Source organism: Henckelia pumila, chromosome 2 (assembly GCF_033568475.1).
Source record: "Henckelia pumila isolate YLH828 chromosome 2, ASM3356847v2, whole genome shotgun sequence".
In the NCBI taxonomy this organism is placed as follows: Eukaryota; Viridiplantae; Streptophyta; class Magnoliopsida; order Lamiales; family Gesneriaceae; genus Henckelia; species Henckelia pumila.
The window spans coordinates 122,763,478-122,783,662 of record NC_133121.1 but is presented as its reverse complement, the minus strand read 5'-3'; the positions used below and the strand labels follow the sequence as shown (position 1 = coordinate 122,783,662).

The window sequence follows — 20,185 nt, the reverse complement described above, 5'->3', positions numbered from 1 at the left end:
TACTGAAAAAGCCCGCTGAATCGAATCGAGCTTGGAAGATTCATGGGAGTTGGCCGCCTCTTCAACGACGCCGCATGTAGTTCACGCCTATCTCGTTTCTTCTCAACTTCAGCCGCCATGATCCGGCGCCCATGGATTTACGACCTGGGCGAACTCGAAGAATCCATTGGCGAAAGCGCAGTTTACCGACGTGCACTCAAGTTCCAGCGACCCACCACTGTCAAATTCCAAGAAAATATGCTTAATTCCGTGAGCTTGATCGGCCTTATCAGCGCCCCTTTTAAAAATTTCGACACGGCCAGCGGAAGGACCGGCGTTTATACCAGTCTTACAGTTGATTCACCAGCTAGAGCTTACAGTAATTTTAAGTAAGGAGCTTATCGATTTTTTATTTATTTATTTATTTATTTTTGTGTGTGTATCTTTGAATTTTGATCGTGCAATATTTCTGTTGTTTTGTTCTTGTTCTTGGAACCTGCGAATACCACACGTGGTAAAGAAATTTACCCCTTGTCTCTGGCTTGGGTTGAAGATTTTCTGATGTGTGAACTGTGAAGTGATTTGGGTAGTGGATAGGCTTAATTGTATTCATACATTTGACAGGGTTACGCTTAACTTTTGGGATGAATTGGCGGAAATAGCTGTTGAGCATCTGAAGCTGAGAGATTTAATTTATGTTTCGGGTTCTCTAGTTTCTTACAAGAATATGGATGAGTCTGGGAAGTCTATTTATCGCCTTAAGGTTTGAGATTTTCTTGATTCCTGAAAACAACAAGCCTTCTATTGAAATTTTTATAAAGAATGTACTCAACTACAGTGATCATGTTGGCAACATTAATACCGTCTTTGCTTATGGATATTTGCATCATGCCAACACCTCTTAAATTTGTATATGTTGTAATTTAATATGTGTTCATCTCACATTTCTCCGTTTTAGGTTAGAGTCGCAGAGGTAAATTACATCATTCAACACTCATCCTGCCAAAATTCTTTGAAGTTGGGACCAAAAGGTGGAATTCCTATTACCTTTTGTTTTGTTTGTTTGTTTTTTTGTGATTTTTGGGAGGCAGAAATCTCTGAGCAGTTATGTTTGGTACTAGCTTAATTTTCTTGATAAAATAATTTGAACCAGTCGGAAGAAAAATTAGGACAAATGAAAATTAACATCAGGGAACTGAGTATTTTTGCCTTGATCATCCGACCTTGTGATCAAAATTTAAGAGTAAATGGTCGCTATATTTTGAGCAAACTGTAATTGTTCCTATGTCTCTCCTTTTCGTCGCCTTCTGTCCGCTGCATAAGAGTAATACCAGTCTTCATGTATTTTTGCTAATGTGTTTCAGTATAGCTTGATACCTACTTTTTAATCAGTTTCTCCTTATGTACTTTGATAAATTCTTGAGGGCTCTTGAACGCCTCACAGCTTTGGAGCCTTCAAGAACGAAGCATCGACACATCACGCAAGTACTCAGTATCAAAGTTCAACAAGTTGTTATATTCTACTCTTTTACTATTTTACTCTGTATTTGGGTTAATATGCAGCTACAATAGAAGACATGTTGCGGATGCGTAAAGCTCGACTCCATCTGTGGCAGGTATTCTTCAGCAGCCGAGATGAGTGGTGGGATAATAGAAATGATAAACGGAACCCAAAGTGTCCTGACTTTAAGCACAAGGATACCGGCGAAGCACTTTGGCTTAAAGACACTGATCCTCCATGGGTCAAAAAGCAACTTCTATTGCAAGATTCAAGGTTGAACAAACGAGGTTCTAAGAAACACATAAACGCGTCTTCCCATCTCTCTCCTTTGGTTTTTCATGATACGCCAAGAAATTGACCTTATGGAGCTCAAATGATACAAAATTGCTACAATCGGGAGTCCCATTGCTTTCCATGGATTAAAATCGTTGTGGAGTAGCAAATCCGATGTTAGATAGCTGTGCTGCTGCTACCTGTTTACAGGTATATGACGTTTATGCATAGAACACATAGATCGATTATCGTGACAAGTAAAATCCTTCCGGGGAATATTGCGGGGAACACTATGTATACAATCAAAATTGATGATAGAATGGTACAAAATTAAATCCTGGGGTTTTTCCTTTTGTTTCTTATTTTTTTGCCTTTATTTTTTGTTATTTTTGGTGGTTAGAAAAAACGTCATTCGTGAGCATTTAAAGCTTTCGAGATAATATAATTGTTGACGAGTCGTTCAAAATGTGAAACAATATAAACTTGAAGATTCGGCCTCTGATGATATACTTGGAAAGTTCTCAAATTTTCAAAGTCAAATGTGTGAGGTTCATTCCTTAACGTAACAAAAAATTCCACACAGAGTATCTATGTTTTCTGTATACTGATAACTAATAAAGTATCCATTTTTATTCAAAGATTAAAGTTTCATCCTCCACGATTAGCCGAGGACTGCGGTTGCCTTGGAGAAATTCATGATCAAAGTCAGTCAGCCACAGCAAATAATGTTTGTTGGATAATATGAGATCACATTGGAACCTTCCATTTCTAGACACCCCTATATTTCCAACTTCTTATCTCAATCAAACCACCTTCAAATACTTTTATATATCGTAAATAAGATTTATAACACTTGTACAAAATCTCAAACATCATCGGTTTTCACGAGTTACCAAAGATGAAGTTATTTCAGATTGAAGATTTGAACTATTTGCTTGCAGAGCAGCCGTTGATCGTGTACTTCCGGTGGAGCCCCAGCGAGTCTTGGGGAGCAACTTGGCTATTCCTTTTCACTTCTATCTCCACCTACATTATCACGGCCGCCACCCTACACCTCCTCCTCCGTCTCTTCCGCCGCCGCCATCCCGTCTCACTGGGTCCTTTCCCGGCCCTCCACAGCCTGGCTCTGGCTCTCCTCTCTGCTGTCATCTTCACCGGAATCCTCCTCTCATCCATCGCAGAAATACGAGACACCAGGTGGTTCTGGCGGCGGTCCAAGACGCCATTCCAGTGGCTGCTCTGCTTCCCCCTCGGCACCCGCCCCTCCGGCCGCGTTTTCTTCTGGTCATACATTTTCTACCTCTCCCGCTTCCTCCACATCTTCAAAACTTTCTTCACGATCCTAAGAAACCCACTCAGCTTCCCGTATTTCCAGCTCTTCAACCACTCGATTCTCATCCTTATGACGTTTCTATGGCTTGAATTCACCCAGTCTTTCCAAGTCCTCGCCATTCTTTCCATGACTCTGGTGTTCTCTTTGGTTTATGGGTACCGATTCTGCATCGAGATGGGATTACAGAAAAGCTACTTCCCCTTCTTGATGTTTTGCCAAATCGTTTTGGTGGTCACGAATTTGGCTTGGCATATTGGAGTTCTGGTTTTGCATTTCTTGAAAGGAGGGTGCAATGGGATGGGAGCATGGGTGTTCAACTCGGTGCTTAATAGCTTTGTGCTGTTCTTTGTGTTGGATTTCTACGTAAGAAAGTGTCTCTGCATTGAAAGAGATTATGCTGCTTTTCGGGTGGAAACCAAACCTCTAACTTCGGAGACTCAAACCAAAAACACAGTGTGTTTCAGTCCAAGAACGTAGCACGGTAGCAGGAACCACATGCCATGTTTATTATTTATTTAGTTTTATAATTGTATTTTTATCAACTCCGTTATCGGAGAAATGTGATATATTTGATTTTTGATGAAAGTAAAATCCCATTTCTTTTTTGTTTTTGTAAACTTTCCTTGTACTTGATTCTACGTCCAATTGGTGTCTATACTATATTATATAAACTGACAAAGTTTCACAATCTTGATTTATGTGAGACCGCATCGTGGACTTTAACACGAGTTAATTTTATTTATATTTATAATAAAATAATAATAATATTTTTCATAAATAACAAAATAGAAAACATGTCTCAAAATTGATTCATGTGGTGGTTTCACACGAGTTTCGTGATATTTTATATTAAATTATTTTGTATCTAAATCTAAATGTTTTAAGTGCATGATGAATATCTACCATATATAATTTAATTTTCTGAATGTTAGTCACAAATACTGGGACGTTAAATAAATAAAAATCGAGATCCGTAGGACTCGCTAAATATGTTAAATTTATATAATATACTTTAAAAAATATAAAACTTATTATTCATTAAAAAAATTATTATGTGATGGTAATTTCATGCTAGCAGCCTCATAGAATACTTTTAAGTTGGACATTATAGTCGTCTTATTTGACGACCTGGGTGGGGATACGGGTTTCATGAGCAGACAGAGACACGTTCTAGAACTACGACTATTCCAAGTACAATTTTTTATTTAACCAAACTCGCTACACTTCGTCTTTATTTCCCTAACCTAATTACCTAAGTTACCAAACTGTAATAATTAATTATATAAAGTTCTCATTTTTATAACCCCATATTGTTCACCCACAAATTATATAACGACATAAAACAAACAAATCAAGAAGTCTCTATCATCTCATATAATAAAATCATTTGCCAGTGTTTATAATGTGATCAATGTCTAATCATGTGGTCAGAACCAGAACAAACTATGCTTAGAATGATTATAAAGATAATTTTCTCTCGTTTGGAATACAGAACAAACTATGGTTTAAAGCCAATGTCATGGGAAACTTAACAGACGAGGACTAAACATTAAAGGAAGGGCAAAAAAAACAAAAACAAAAACAAAAACAAAAACAAAAAGTTATCGATATCAATCATGGGCCTATGCAGAATCGAAACAAAGAAGAAAAAGCAGCCCAAATACGAATTGCAAGTTACACGAATGGCCCTAGATGAAAACAAACCTAATCACAACAGCAAAATCTGAACATCAGGGCATGGACGACAACATTTTTCAACCGAAAAATGACAAGAAAAACAAGATTAATCGCAAGATTTTTTTTTTTTTAAAAAAAGTAAAATACAACAATTTGGATGCTGAATTGATAACTATTAACATTGACTAATAAAGCACTGAAATGTTATGCAATTCAAAGGAGTCTAAAGGAACAACATACACAATTTAAAGTAAAACGGCCCCTACCTGCCCCATAAAAGATTCATAACCTGTGAATTTGAATGATCGAGTAACAAAGTAGTTAACTAGAATACATAGGGCAAGACTTCTTATTATTTTTGACACTCTGTTAGTTGGCAACAGCTCCAAGGCCTCTAGCAGAACTGAAAGAATAGGAATCATCTACATTATTCCCGACAGCATGTGACGGCATCGATTCATCTGTACCTTGAGGATGCATGTTGCTAAATTGAGCAGATTTTCCACTAAATCTGGTGTCAAGAAAGCCGTTATATCCATTCCCGGCCAGACTGGTGAAACCAGTCCACCCATTTAAATGCATGGGGTAAACGGGAGGACCACTTCCATAAGGCAACAAACTCGTCCTAACACCAATCATCCCATGGCTCCAAGGACTTCCAGGTGCAATTGGAGGGAAACCATAACCAATTCCTCCATATCCTCCAGGCGGATAACCACCACCTACCATTCCACCTCCATATACGTATCCCGCCCCATTTCCATATCCAGAGGGGGAATACCCAAATCTCATATTGTTAAGCAAGTAATTCCCTTGAGGATATGAATTATCGGTATGTCCTCTTCCACTACCTATCCTTCCATTAAAACCACTACCATTACTGTTATTTCCATCTTTGGGTACTGCCCTTTTCACCTCCACAAGCTTCCCACCCAATTGGTGAAAGTTCTTATGCACAGCCTCCTCGGCAGAATCCTCTGAATCAAATGTAATAAAACCAAAACCCCTGGGCCTATGTGTCAAGTTATCGTGCATCACAACTACATCAGTAATCCTACCGAATTTCTCGAAGTAGCTCTTGAAATCTTCCTCTGTTAGATTAGCTGACAAGCCCCCTACAAAAATCTTCTTGGTCCTAATGTGATTGCTGCTCCTAGTGTTACTCCTATTAATTCGACTCAGTGCTCTATCATGCTGATGATCACTTTGTTGTTCACTCTTTGTAATTGCTTTTTTGACATCAACCTATTAAAAGAAAATGCTTTCCATATATCAAATTATATCACAGGCAAAAGGTGGTATTAGCATTAAAATTTTCAACTCAGGGTGATATGCTAAAGTTGCACTTCCAGGTCCTAGAAGTCAGAAGACGAACTTGTATAAGGTCCACACAGCTATATTTCAAAGGTCAATAATGATATATGTTTACTCGAATGAAATAAAAAATAATAATTACTAGCATGGTACAAGAACAAAACATGATGAAATCGACGTGACCGACTTAAAATTTGAAAGGCCTTCTCAAAAAGGGAAGAAGAAAGTCGAAACAAATCCTTAGCAAACTATGGAGCCAAAAATAAGAACTCCAAACCCAAGTATGAAAGAAACACAAAGAAAAAGGTGAAAATTTAACAAAAATGACCTTTGTGTAAAAGAATAGAAATATACGTTGAAGCCGAAAAAATTAAACTTTCTCCAGTGGATAACCCCCCAAAAAAAAACACAGTGAAAGCCCGAATTGCTGACCCCCACCCAAAAACTACCGAAAAAGATAGCAGAAACCCTAAAAGTAGAGAACAAAAAAAGCAGACCATTCTCCCAAGAATTTCATGGGAATCCTCAAGGACGCGATGAAATACAGAAGAATCGGAGAACGTGACGAAAGCGAATCCCCTGGGACTTCCAGAAATTCGATCTTTCGCTATCACAGACGCCAAAACGGTGCCGTATTTAGCGAAATGCTGTTTCAGAATTTCGTCCGTCGTCTCCCACGAAACGCCACCGACAAATATCTTGTTCTGCTCCGGATCGTCCATTTCCAACTGCCACGGAACGAAACCCTAGACTGGAGAGCTATAATTTACGAGTGACGAAATTTTGGGGGGAAATTTGCGGGGAAGACTAGCTTGAACTTTTGTTGCGGGGAGCAATAAATTTTTTGTTGCTTTTAAGTTGGCAGAGATGTGAAATTCCATTTTCACCCCTAATTTCTGTTCTGCGTATTATTGCCGATGATTTTGTTTGGAAAAAAAAAGCAAGAAGAAATAAGGAATTTGTTGAATTAAAAGATTTAAAAAAATACAAAAACTTTTGAAAAAAAAAAAAAGAAGGAAAATGAACACGTGTGCTGACTCCACAGCAACCCCCGATCCTATTCCGTCATATTATTATCCGGATAAGGAACTATGTGAACTATAATTATTATTTTTATTTTATATGTACCATTTATAATGGAATGAATTATACGTAAGATGAGATTTTATAGAACAATAAAATAGTTTTATTTTACTCAAAAACAAAAACAGTTTTTATAAAAAGTTATAAAACTCGTGTGCATGCCAGTGTCTGTATAATTGGGGGGGGGGAGTGCAAATAATTTAACACCAATTAGTCAATAGTTGCAACTCACATCAATAGAATCACATGATTTTAAATATATTATAAGAAATAACTTCGGCTACTTGTAAATTAATTTCTAGAAGTCTATCGTAGCAACGCATTTTATCATCGGACTCCCCAGAAATACGACAGCCAAGACTTCTACTAAATGCAAAATTTCATAACAAAGAGGGGCATGCAGCTCTACCGACTACCGTCGCACATAAAGTCTAATTTTGTTACTTGAAAAAGCTATCGTGTTTCTGAACTACCTTCTGCAGCATTCTTCTGCCTTTACATGTTGCAACCTAGCCACCCTTTGAGAATCTGAACTAGGACGCGCTTCTTATCAAGGAAGAAACTGTTCAGACTTCCTAGGTTTCTTCATCAAATTCGTCTACATCATCAATCGGAATGTCTTCGCTATAAAAATCAAGGGAACCTGCAGTTGTACAAACAAGAAGATGAAACTTTACCGCGGCGAGGCTGCCTGATATGTTCACAGAATAATATAACCATGCTAGTCAGAAGAGTATAATGGTGAATTCATGATACTCAAGTTTTGTGGCTAAAAACAGCACAAAAGATGCAGAACATTGAAAACAAACCATCAATATTGTCACGCCATTCTATCCTAAAATGCGCACATGCAAATGACTGGTGCTGGATTGCCTCTTAACAAGTGTAATGATAATTTAGTAATGAAGGTCAGAAACAAAATGCATTCCAAATTTTAATCATGATCCAGATTGTGCTGGATCTTGTTAGACAAATAGTCCATGTACTTCCCTGACTCACTATTTTCTTTCCTTTATTTTTTATTACCCAGCTAATTTCATTCAGAGGCATAGAATCAAAGTCAAACACAAGGTAACCCCATCAACTCAATTTTTTACCTCCAAACCAAGGGACCAAGAGAATCATTTGGAAAGAAAGGTTTAGGTGATGAGAGAAATATGATCCCATTAAGAAAACGCAACAATGTCACTGCTCGAAAAGATCCCACAAAATTGTTGTCAACTTGATAGCCTAGTTATCATGTGTACCAACACCTATCACGCATGGAAAACAACGTGAATAAAAACTAACTAGCGTTAACTGTTGATTAAAATGTTTGAGTTCTGAATTTCATCAATTATCTTCTGTTCTACAATTTTTTTAAATAAATACACACATTAAAAATCTCAACAATCAACATTCGCTCTGGTCATCGAAAGAACAATGATCAATTTATTTCATCGAATTATCAATTCATGAATTCCAATTCATAGTCAAGATTTTACTGTGGTTGATTAATGGTTGTATTCTCCGAATATAGAACTCGACATAAAACATTTCGAGATAGAAAAATTAGCATTATATGAGTATGATATTGATTTCAGGGTTTTCTAGTTATTATATATTCAAACTTCTAGATATTTATGTTTGCTCTCTTTGTAGAGATCCAAAGAGATTATAAACATCAACTATCAAGTTGTGCATGTATGTCATAACCTACTCTTTTATGAATAAAGAAGCATGGAAATATACAAACAAAGAAAATTCACCACTGGAAGGAAACCGAGATGGCTTCTTCAATTTATCCATTAAACTGCTTTGCATTAAGTCACAGGATTAAGTTCGGCCTTAATAATATAACTCCAATGCGCAATTTTACATACTTTCTGTTAACTATTTCTAACCATTAACTATAAATGTTTGAAAAATAAATTCACAAACTAAAAATTTCAATAATCAACACTCCTTAGTCATCTTAGGTTTCCCTGTTCCCTAGAGTGAGATTTTATATCATGCTTAACTTATAAATTTTTCAAAGGATTAAAAAACACTTAACTGAACTATCAATCATGGAACCCATGTAGTTTGCCCTAAAGTCTAAAGATTCTATGTGGTAGATTTAATTGTTGGGTTCTCTGAATGTAAAACTTGATACACAGGGTTTTGAGGATAGAAACATGAGGCATTTGAATTAGTATGAATTTTATTTCAAGGTATTTTAGTTAATTTACATCGATATCGAGACTTCTTCATCTTTAAGTTCACTCTTTGTAGACATCCAAGGTGATAAGATTTTGAAACTTGAAGTAACAGCCAGATGTGCATTTATGTCATAGCCCACGCTTTTAACTTCTACAATAAAATTTACCTTTGGAAGGAAACAATTCTCGACTTTGACACAGATCGTCTGGTGCAGATGTGTCATCAAGAAAATATTGAAGTTCCAAAAGTTGCAAGAGCGCTTCTGTCTGAGGGTTTCGACAGTGTCCTATACAGAAAGGAAATAGGCTAAGATCAGGTGGCATTATCCCGATAAGAATCCAATATCAGATACAAAACATAAAGTTTATGATTTGTGTTATCCTTTAAACAGAAAGATAGCATATTATGAATAATGATGGTACGGATAGCAGATACAGTTAAATTGCATTTTAAATAGCCCAAAGCAAAACTGCGGGCTTAGAAAATAAATTAATAGCATCCAAATGTAGGATTTCTACAAGCTCAGAGCTAAAAGGATCAGAGAAGAGGGGAGAATTGAAAGATTTAAATGGAACGATTGTGAGGCCTCAACTTTAAACCTCATACTATATCGTTGATTTCAGTGAGAACATAGGGAAATTGGCACCCTATAAGACAAACCTTCAATCTTGTTTACAAAACATATAAAATAACGAGCAATCTTCACGAATCTTCTAGTGTACTCCTTCAATAGCAAGCTACATAAGTTACTTTCTTCAGCTTAAACAAAATGTTTATCTTCAAAAGCTAAATATAAAAGAGTAATCAATTTTTTTTTGGCATTTTGCTTGTCTTATATCGTCTTTGAATGGAATTATATGCAATTCTGATTTATCAAAAACTGTAGGAAAAAATGTTTGTTTTCAATTATTTTTTTTGATAAGAAACATATTATATAAATTAATATAAAAGTATTATTTACAGAAAGCGGATAAGTGATCCGCCATCGCCTAGAAGGCTATCATGATCCTATCTTTCAAGAACCTATCCTTATGAACAAAATGCAAACGCCCAGTCTCGTAATAAATCCGAGATGGAAACATTCTGAAAAAGTACAAGAGATCCTATCCACGTTGAAACTTGAATTTTGATCCTTTCCAAGCATTCGTCGACCGATTCTTCAGTTTCTTCAAAAATTCTTCTATTTCTCTCCAGCCACACTAACCAACAAGAAAACTGCTAAAAAAGAATCGATGGAAAAGGTCGTCATGATTTTCACTGAATAGAACAAGGTTGGTTGACTTTTTAAATCATTGGACAGATAATAGACAGGGTTAAAAATTCATGTTGGTTCTTTATCCAAAATGCCTAGAGCCGCAACACATGGCATTCGGCTTCTAAGACTGCCGCATGACCGGGCCATGAAAGCAGTCAACTGGTGGAGCTCGAGAATGTACGTTCCACTTTTTAAATACGCACTCACCAAGTCAACTTAAGGCGGTTGGCAGATGAGCATGTTAGTGGAACTGGATGAAACATTAATCTCAAATGAGAATGTGAGTGGAGACAGATGAAAAATTTAAGAAAGATTGAATATTTGTATGCAAGAAGATTAGCATTTCAGGTAAAACAAGCATCAATCAAATAAATCCGAGTATCCAAACATAAACATCTACCGACGAAGATTTATACGTTTGTACTCCAATCACTTGGTTATACCTTAGTTTTCCATTTACAAAAGTTCATAGATTGCTCGTCCAAATGAGCCAAAACATGATATGACAGTGAGTGCCGTTTGGTACATGATCCATGGACGAGTGAAAGTAATCTTTGATGCCCTATCTTAGGATCATAAAAATTTTGAATTTCAACCAATGCATGTTGCCAACTGAGGAAGACTTTGCATGTTGCCATCTGAGGAAGACTTTGCATGTTACCATCTGAGGGCACGGGCACTTAAAATGAAAACAATGACAGCCCCTAAACCCAACGTGAAGAACCTTGGGTAGTAGCATAGGTTGTTTCATATTTGTTGCATATTAGATTATTCATTTAGAATTCATGTTTGGATTTACATATGGGAAACAACTGTTATTTTTGGTTGAGTACTTGAAAGAGCTTAAAAAACTATGTAAATTAACTGTTCGTGAGTGTTAATATAGCTCAATATTAAGAAATCATTGAAGTTTAAAAAGCATGGACCACTTCGTTCATAGGTGTACTGCAGCACAAAAATTGGTTTCATTTTGGCGTTAGCATCGATGCAATCATTTGCCGTTGTTAGCTTTTGCACTGTATAAAGATAGCAAGTATCTTTAAAATTTTAAAGACCTAACTCACCTATATTTCTGGTTTATATCAAACATCATCCTGCTACATAATTATTTAGCTAAAAACTCGTTTTCAATCACTAAAAAATTTTTTGGCGGAACATCTGTTTTTCATGAAATAGAAAAGTAACCAGGGACAGCGTAGTTGAGAGTAAAAACTCACCAGAAGGATATTTCATTGAAACGAGATGACCAGGATTATAGCATGGAGCAGTTCTAATGAATTGAAAAGGTTTGCCACCCCTCATCTGCATCTTTTGCCTCACAAACTGACGGCAATCTCGAATGTCAAGCTTAGCATCACTACAAAACAAACAAATATCAATAAACAGAAAATATTTGAAACTTAATTATTAACGCGTAACCCACCTAAAATTCGCACGACGTCTAGTCCGAGGAAAAGCAGGGTTAAACTTCCTCGTGATTGCAAGCCATTCTTCATCATACTGAATCTCATAAGGTCCCACTGCTGATGGAATGTCAAGAACCTATAACAATGAAAGAATTTTGAAGTAAATAAACTTGTGCAACCTGTAACTGCGGAACTTATATGTGCATCATAGGATGAGAATCAACTTGCAAAAATTTGTGTCCAGGGAGGCACTTGTCCAGTGCAAGAAACTTTGTGACAGTCTCATTTTCCACATGTTGAATGAGAGCAGAAAATTTGCAGTGTAGATGTGCTGAAAACCAGTAAGAAGGCTTCAACTTTTCCAGCAACTCCGCGGCAGCTAGACTTCCCAATGTTCCATCCTCGATCTGAAAAAATAACAGAGCAAAAGAATTAGTGACTAAACCTTATCAATAAATCAACGTCTTTGCATGCTTATCTAGGACCAAAAACGCCAAGGCAACCAACTAGCTATGTCAAGTTACATCTTACTTGTATTATACTGAGTGCAAAAAAAATTCAGAAAGTATTTGATCAGCAAATAATGGATCACACATAAGCACATGCTTAACTTTTGGCACTCGCTATTCCTTGAGGAATTATTTATCACCACGATAATCATAAGGAAAATCCTCAAGCTGCATCTATAAATCTCAACTCTCTAGGGTTAAAAATCATGCAGGGCTGAGACTAGTATATTATTGAGTCCCAAACTCTTCATTGCACTATGATTCAACAAATACATCTTCCTGACAAATATGCTTTTACAAGAAGGCCTCAATATTGTAATGTTCTAAGGTTAAGGTCTCTGTCAGCAAGATAAGTTCATGATAAAATGCACTTTGGTCAGCTTCAAAGTGAAATCATTCATCATCTTCTACTAAGAGAAGATGGTCATTTCCTTTTCCTTTTCATCTTCTTTCCACTTTATCTTTTGACTTGGCGGAAGTAAACAAAACAAAACAAACATTGAAAGGGTAAAAAAAAATACGAGTAGCAGAATCGGATCAGGTCAATATACATTCATGGAATGGGAACATTCAAGTTAAAAAGACACCATGAATTTGAAACATAAGTGTTGACTACATTGTCGAAGCAATTGGGGAAATTAAAAAACAGTCGTGGAAATCAATGTGACACATATCGTGTTATAGTTTTTGGTGGAAGACGTAAATTATTGGTCGTAAAAATCGTAACTTCTAGTACCTCCTGTTCAAAGAACGGTTTTCGACGGAGAAGGCCTTTCACATTTCCACATGTAGCAATTTTTTGAGGCCAATCATGTGAAATAAAAATATCAATTGGTTCCTCAACTTGCATAAGCTTATGAACATCGAACTCACGAACATGATATATGGATCGGATGTCTTTTTCATTGTAAGGCAGTTTCTCGTAATGCCCTGCCAGAAACACAAGTTATTCCACAGATTATAACAACACGCCTGATAAAAACTAGCCAAACGAAAATGACAACATACTGTGACATTAAACAAGACGATACAATCAATTACTGGTGCTTCGTGAAGTTTTCAACTCAAGAACAATGTATGATGAGATTCACAGATTATAAATTTAAAATGTGTCGAGTAGATAAAACTCACAAACAGTATACAAAAACCTAAAGGAACAATATCATATAACTTATAACATTTCGGAGTCTTAACTGCAACTACGCAACTAACAATACCTAAATAGTAGTCATGTTCTTTATAGATCCCAGAAAGACCACCAATGCGGACATTTCCGAACTTGATCACTCCTGCAACCCCAAGAAAGTATATCTGTGGTGCAGCCCATCCCCCATAGTACCTGAATAGAAAATAAAATTAAAATCACCTTATCACACTTTACATGGAAAAATCATAAGTATTGAAATCATTCACGTACAATTCCCATAAGTAATTCGATGCTTCATGATTACCCCCAATGAATATAGTCGGACATGGGGCTACTTTCTCCCCAGAATAATACTTGTAGAAGGAATTCATTTTCCGATACTTCCCAGGCACGTTTAAACTTTCAAGATCTTTCTCATTTCGAACAGCCTAGGGCAGCAAATATGAATTCATTTACATAGTTAGAAGAAATCCTTGTGTATCAGTAAGCTAAACCTATGTGTCGCATTTTTACTGAATTAATCCTTGATGGTGTGACTACTCAGCAAACATGCATCAGAGTGTAACAATGTTACACACAAGGACAAGGCAATGATCATATAAAAGATGATATGAAAAAAAAAAAAGGGGGATAAAAGATGAAGATAAATAGGAAACATTGCTCAGCTTTGCTCCAGAAAAAATGGTGTCCAAAATACTTATGATCAGGCCAAGTTACGCGATCTATTAAAACAACAAAGTTTAGAACTAGTTTGAGTCTGAATTCAAGATTCTAATGTAATTTTTTGAGGTTTAGTTAGTTTAACGGAACAGTGTAGACTTAGTTATTTTTGGAGCATTCATGAATTTTTTTTCACCTTGGATTGGACGATGGGGTGATGCTACTCCTTTCAAATATTGAGATTCTGGTACATTATGGACCAGTTCATCTCATTTTGACAAGGCACGCATGCGGACGTGCATTCGGGTTTGAGCACTAGTCGAGCAGGACGGGTTATTATTTTAAAAAGTCGGGTTCGATTAATACTTGAACCCTGAATTATACAAGTCAGATCGGGATCAGGTAGGAAGATACCTGATCAGGTACCCACAACAATTTAGAAAAATAAACAGCCCCAACCTGTAATAGCAATTTATATTTGAAATGATGTTGTATAATGGTATAAAGAATTAGAGGTACAAAGGTATAATGGAATCATATTTGTATTTTCAACTGCGCCAATACATCATATTCTGCCCAACAGGTAGTATTTTGGATTTAGATGCTTTAAGTAGAGAGAAATAATAATGATGATGACATGGTGCACAAGGTTAAGCATGGGATTATGATACAAGTAATGGATAAGAAGATTACTTCGAATAACTTTATTAGATTCACATCTCCTCAAAAAGGTTGCTGATGAGATACCTAGAAGGTTTAGAGTTAAATTCAAAATAAAAATTTATGATTTCTACAGTGTTATTTATGTCATGTTGTCTTAAAAAAAAACAGAAATCATCCAGAGAAAGCCAATCAAGAATTTCTGGAGTTTTAATTTAAATACACTACTAATAAATGGAACGCATATAATTAATGTTTACATTTTTATAACTGATGAAGGGATTTTTGAGGGGGGAAAATGGGTTTATTGGGCAAACTATAAAATGCATAAAAACCAAAAATGAAGATAAAAACTTTGAGAGTACCTGAAAATCTCCACAACAAATGAGAAGATCTATTTTGACCTTCTCAGCTTCTTGCCTCGCTAAAAGAGTTGCATATATGTTGTCCAAATCTCCATGTGCACATCCTTGTACAGCTATTTTCATCTAAAGACCAAAAAATTACAATTCAGGGATTTTTCCACGGCAAGAAAAATCGAAGAGGCGATCAATAAGGTTGCCCACTTGCCGGCCGATCATCAAAAAGTGCAGAAGAACATCGATTCAATGAACTCATAAAAATCGAGAAATCATATATAAACTGAAAAATTAATTATTAATTGAAGAAGTGAAAAGGTAAAAGAAAAGGAATGCAAAAAAAGTAGCTTAAAAAGCCAACCTCGGCGACAGGAATTCAATTCCTACTTTTGTGGCGGCAGCAGAGACCAGAAGAGTGCAAGAATCCGAGAAAAGTTGGTAGAAATTAGGGAAATTTAGGGATACAAGGGGTGAAAATATCGGGACAAGTGAGTGATTTATAAGAGCATCAGCAATTCTATCACGTTATTAAAACAATAATACTCTCCACATTAAAAAAAAAAAAAAAAAAAAAAAGTAGACTCCACTATTATTAACAAACTAGTATTTCACCTGTGCACAGAATGATATTATTAAAAAAATAATTGCTATGCAAATTTTTATAAATATTTAAAATACAAATAAAAACATTATAAATCATACAATTAACAAACAAATTTTTTTTTCACATTCTGAAAAACCTCCATATTTTCTACACAACAACATAAATGGGTCAAAATAAATCTACTCAATTCTATGTAAATTTCTAATTTAGTTTTTTTAAAAAAACTACTAAAATAAATATTTAAAAATAGTGCAAACTCTTTCGAGGTGTGAACACGAGTGGATTTGGACGAATTCAATCAATATATTACAGCACAATATATCAACCAAATCTAGATTCGATTTTTTTTATCAATATTATTTTATTATTACTTAAAAACTAATTTTTTTTGTTAGATTCAAAATATATAAGAGATTATTGAAATTTAAAACCATAAATATAAAATTTTATTTAAATAATATAATTATGTTTCATGTGTTTTAAAAAATAATTTTCAAGTTAAACTTAATCAAATCTAAAATTAAGACGAAATTTTATTTAAATAATATAATTATGTTTCATGTGTTTTAAAAAATAATTTTCAAGTTAAACTTAATCAAATCTAAAATTAAGACGACTAAGCGTCCAACTTGTCAAAATGATTTGATTTTTTTTATCGTTATTATTATATTATTTAACAACATTAAAAATAAAATTATAAAGCTTAAAAGCATATAATAATATTAAAATTATTCTAATTTAAAATCGTAATCAAAATTGATATAAATAAGATAATTATTTGTCATCTATTCACAAAATAAAATATAGTAGTTCAATCCATGTCAATTGGGCCGTTTCTCTCAAAAAAATTACAAATAATATCTCAAATCAATTTGAATTAAGCCTCGTTCTATGTGAAATAATGATCCAATAGACCATAAAAAAATCCAATGCAAATTATGTATTTAGCCCAAAGAAGAGTTTAACCTAATTCTTCCAATATATGTACGTCTTTACTCTTTATATGTCGGCAGATGAGAAGCATATCATTTATTTCTCTTTTCGCACAGATATTGTTGTTTGTATCAATTTGAACAGGTAATCTTGTATATATTTTTCGGATTTATTTATATATATTCAATAGTTATTTTCGAAAATATATGAGAAACATTTTTTCTTAAGATATGAACTTGGATCTTTGAAAAAATCTGTTGTAATAATAGAATTGCTTTTATGTTGTTGGATCGATATCAGTTTTCTTTTGTTTTTGTTACATATCACACAGTAACTGGTGTTTCATTTTTTTTCTCAGACAGATCTACGACAGATTAGATCTACAATGTAGCTATTGTTGTTTAATCTATTTGAACAGGAAATCTGGTATATATTTTTCAGATCTATATATTCAACCGTTATTCGAAAACTATTAGACATTTTTTTTTACGAATCTGAACCTCAAACTTTAAAAAAAATATTGTACACTTGAGATTCAGAAATTCATAGAATTTATTTTATGTTGTTTGATCTATTTCGGTTTTATTTTGTTTTTTACCTTTAACTTATGGTCATTGGTATTTAATTTTGTTTTTTCTGAGTCAGATCTATGACGAAAAAGTAGATCCATGTGTGGAACTGTGTTCAATCTTTTTGTGTGGGATACAAAGGATCCATACTTTCCTAATCTTTAAACGTAAAATATTTTCAAATATTTTTTCTGTAAATTTTCAAATATTTTTTTCTGTTGCAATACATAAAATAAAGACAGTAGATTTAGTAAAAAAAAAAATTCACTCGCAATACAGAAAATAGAGACATAGTAGATCAACGAAAAAAAGTGATGCATTACCATATTTGAAATCTCTCGTGTTTAATTTTTTTCAGAGATGCAATATAAAAAATAAATACATAGTAGATCAGCGGAAAAAAAAGAGACACAAGATCATATTTGAAATTTGATATGGAGATAGTGACGAATACATGAAAATCGTACCGTTTGTGTGGGAATTACTCTTGGTGTGCTTGTTATTAATAACTGTAGACGTTGTCAACCTTTTCATTTTTTCAAGCTAGTTTCTTTGAAAGATGATGCACTCTAATTTCTTGTTAACTACTTGTAGGAAATTTCTGTTAAAAAACATATGAAATAAGATGTAATGCATTAATATATTACTGAAACATCTAGGACTTCTACTGGATTTTTTTTTTAAAAACTTTCTAACGATAAAATATAAAATAATAAATATAAATATATATATATGCCCATACATATATATATAATACTTAAAAATAACTTTACTTAATTTAAAATAAAAATACACAAAAAATACAATAAAGATACACGCATGCAATTAAATACTTAAAATTAATTACTAAATAATAATTCATAAGAATTTCATAATAAAATTTCTAAATAATATTTCTTTCACAAAAATTCATGAAAACTTAGAAAATAAATACTTAAATCTAAAAATCCATGCATATACTGAAAATCTATAATAATCAATCATATGCGGAAATAAATGTTCTAGTCTCAACATAAAATTCATCTTAGAGCAATGGTCACGGGTTCTAGCCGCCTGAAAACTCATACGCCCTCGCCGCCAGTCGGAAACACATTATCCTTATTGACATTTTGCTCACCTGCACCATTTAAATCTAGTGAGCCTAGAGGCTCAGCACGTTCTATCCTTACATAACAAAATGAAACCACACACAAGCACACATCATATAAAATATGTGGATGATAATTATACGTGCATGATCTTAAAATTATATGCATATAAACATAAATAAATAATCATACTGCTAAATCATCATGCTATAACATAATTCATCATACTTTATAAATCTCAAAAAAATAACTTATCATGATTTCTTAGTTCTCAACAGGTCGTATCCATGTCGGTGGCATCATACTAAGCGATTGATCAATCTATAAACCAACGTACGTGGCGGTGTGATTTTCACCTCTGTGCTGCCACTTCACCAGCCCTCTCAGCTGGATCCATAAGCTCATCATACATAAACATCATTAGGAAGGTCACCGGGCCCAGGTATCCCGGCCTCCAACCACATCACTTTCCACATTCACTTCAACTTCCATAAAAATATATTTTTTTTCTTAACATGCAATTAAGCTTATCATAAAAATTCTTAATGATGCATGAACATAAAAATTCTCATTATTTCTTTATTTCATGAAAATTTGTCCGTAAATATATATTTAATTTATTTTCTTAAAAACTCATACTTATATATCTAATAAAAATGCATGCATGAATTAAATATATATTTACGGACATTTATTTTTCCAAGGACTTGCTCGAGCTGCTGACCACTAGACTTAAACTCAAAAATTCCTAGACTGGCTCAAAACCCAAAAACCCAACTTGACCTGGCCCATTAAGCTTCATGGGCCCCCAGAACCATGAAAAACTAATGGGCTCACTTAAAAACATAATTTAAGTCCATTAACTAATTAACTTAAAATTAAATTAATAAAATTATTATTTAACCATTAATTATAAACTAGACCGATAAAATTATTAAACCCGACTCAACTTGGCCCAATAATTCTCATGGATCACACGATCCATGAAAAATTAGTGGGCTCACTTCAATAATTATTAAAGCCCATAAATTAGTTCAATTAATTAATTAACAAGCCCAACTCATTTATTAACTACTTAGACTCTTAATTAATTAAAATAAAATACCCAAGCCCAAATAATAAAAATCTAGACCCGGACTAAAGTTATTTGACCCATCATTTTAGACCCGACCCGGACCCAAAACCCGGGCCCGGCCTGCCTAAACCCAAAAACCCATACTGTACGTGGCTTTTCAAGCCCATGTACCTCACGCTGCCCCATCCTTTCTTGCTTCCTTTGCCCAGCTCCGGCCACCCCTTGCCGGAGCTCCGCCGGCAGGACCTCCCCAGGGTCCTGCCGGACCGACCAGACCAGCCCCTGGTCCAGCCAGCCCCCTAACCGAGCAACCTGATCCCATCTACCCCATGAACCTGCGCAACCCGCCACCTGCACCCACTCACGACCAGCCTTGGTTCCAGCCCTTACCAAGACCGAGCCACCCTACAGACCAGCCCCTAAGGACCCTAACTCGAACCCCCTAGCCCTTGGTTAGTCCCTGGTCCGACCATGAACCAGCAAGAATAACCCGAACCCCTACCCAAGCCGATGCGAGAATCTGCCGCGTCCCGGAAAAAGCCACGTCCAGCTTGAATGCAGCCCTTTTCCATGGCTGAG

At 35.0% G+C, this 20,185-nt stretch overlaps 4 protein-coding genes across 5 annotated transcripts; 2 read left to right on the top strand and 2 right to left on the bottom strand.

Moving 5' to 3' along the window:
* LOC140881388 (protein OSB1, mitochondrial-like) lies at positions 1-2,832 on the top strand. 2 transcript variants are annotated; one of them, XR_012149933.1, is made up of 5 exons: positions 1-368; positions 604-742; positions 938-1,010; positions 1,543-1,963; positions 2,695-2,832. XR_012149933.1 is itself a non-coding variant. In XM_073286656.1 (4 exons), the coding sequence occupies exons 1-4, from the start codon at positions 43-45 to the stop codon at positions 1,836-1,838; spliced, it is 834 nt and encodes a 277-aa protein (XP_073142757.1). In that variant the 5' UTR covers positions 1-42; the 3' UTR covers positions 1,839-2,206. The 2 variants fall into 2 exon arrangements, 1 of the variants encoding a protein (XP_073142757.1); XM_073286656.1 differs by lacking the exon at positions 2,695-2,832 and having other exon boundaries at positions 1,543-2,206.
* LOC140881387 (fatty acid elongase 3-like) lies at positions 2,259-3,722 on the top strand. The gene has a single exon (XM_073286655.1). It carries the CDS (start codon positions 2,652-2,654, stop codon positions 3,561-3,563), a length of 912 nt encoding a protein of 303 aa, XP_073142756.1. The 5' UTR covers positions 2,259-2,651; the 3' UTR covers positions 3,564-3,722.
* A 1,147-nt stretch (positions 3,723-4,869) lies between these two features.
* LOC140881386 (RNA-binding protein 1-like) lies at positions 4,870-6,904 on the bottom strand. Its single transcript, XM_073286653.1, has 2 exons — positions 6,575-6,904; positions 4,870-6,008 (listed from the first exon to the last, which is right to left on the bottom strand). Exons 1-2 carry the CDS (start codon positions 6,797-6,799, stop codon positions 5,133-5,135), a joined length of 1,101 nt encoding a protein of 366 aa, XP_073142754.1. The 5' UTR covers positions 6,800-6,904; the 3' UTR covers positions 4,870-5,132.
* Positions 6,905-7,437: 533 nt separating this feature from the next.
* Positions 7,438-15,820, bottom strand: LOC140882314 (lariat debranching enzyme-like). The gene is made up of 10 exons (XM_073288249.1): positions 15,699-15,820; positions 15,344-15,466; positions 13,929-14,086; positions 13,729-13,850; positions 13,248-13,441; positions 12,227-12,409; positions 12,020-12,138; positions 11,814-11,953; positions 9,508-9,627; positions 7,438-7,803 (listed from the first exon to the last, which is right to left on the bottom strand). Exons 2-10 carry the CDS (start codon positions 15,464-15,466, stop codon positions 7,736-7,738), a joined length of 1,227 nt encoding a protein of 408 aa, XP_073144350.1. The 5' UTR covers positions 15,699-15,820; the 3' UTR covers positions 7,438-7,735.
* Between the last annotated feature and the right edge of the window lie 4,365 nt (positions 15,821-20,185).

Coding starts and splice junctions, on each gene's coding strand:
- LOC140881388 (XM_073286656.1), top strand. CDS start 43: ATGGGAGTTGGCCGCCTCTTCAACGACGCCGCATGTAGTTCACGCCTA. Junction 369..603: donor AGAGCTTACAGTAATTTTAA/GTAAGGAGCTTA, acceptor TACATTTGACAG/GGTTACGCTTAACTTTTGGG. Junction 1,011..1,542: donor TTTGAAGTTGGGACCAAAAG/GTGGAATTCCTA, acceptor GTTAATATGCAG/CTACAATAGAAGACATGTTG.
- LOC140881387 (XM_073286655.1), top strand. CDS start 2,652: ATGAAGTTATTTCAGATTGAAGATTTGAACTATTTGCTTGCAGAGCAG.
- LOC140881386 (XM_073286653.1), bottom strand. CDS start 6,799: ATGGACGATCCGGAGCAGAACAAGATATTTGTCGGTGGCGTTTCGTGG. Junction 6,009..6,574: donor ATGAAATTCTTGGGAGAATG/GTCTGCTTTTTT, acceptor TTCTTTTAATAG/GTTGATGTCAAAAAAGCAAT.
- LOC140882314 (XM_073288249.1), bottom strand. CDS start 15,466: ATGAAAATAGCTGTACAAGGATGTGCACATGGAGATTTGGACAACATA. Junction 13,851..13,928: donor TCGAATTACTTATGGGAATT/GTACGTGAATGA, acceptor TTTTCTATTCAG/GTACTATGGGGGATGGGCTG. Junction 7,804..9,507: donor AGAATTGTTTCCTTCCAAAG/GTAAATTTTATT, acceptor GTACAACTGCAG/GTTCCCTTGATTTTTATAGC.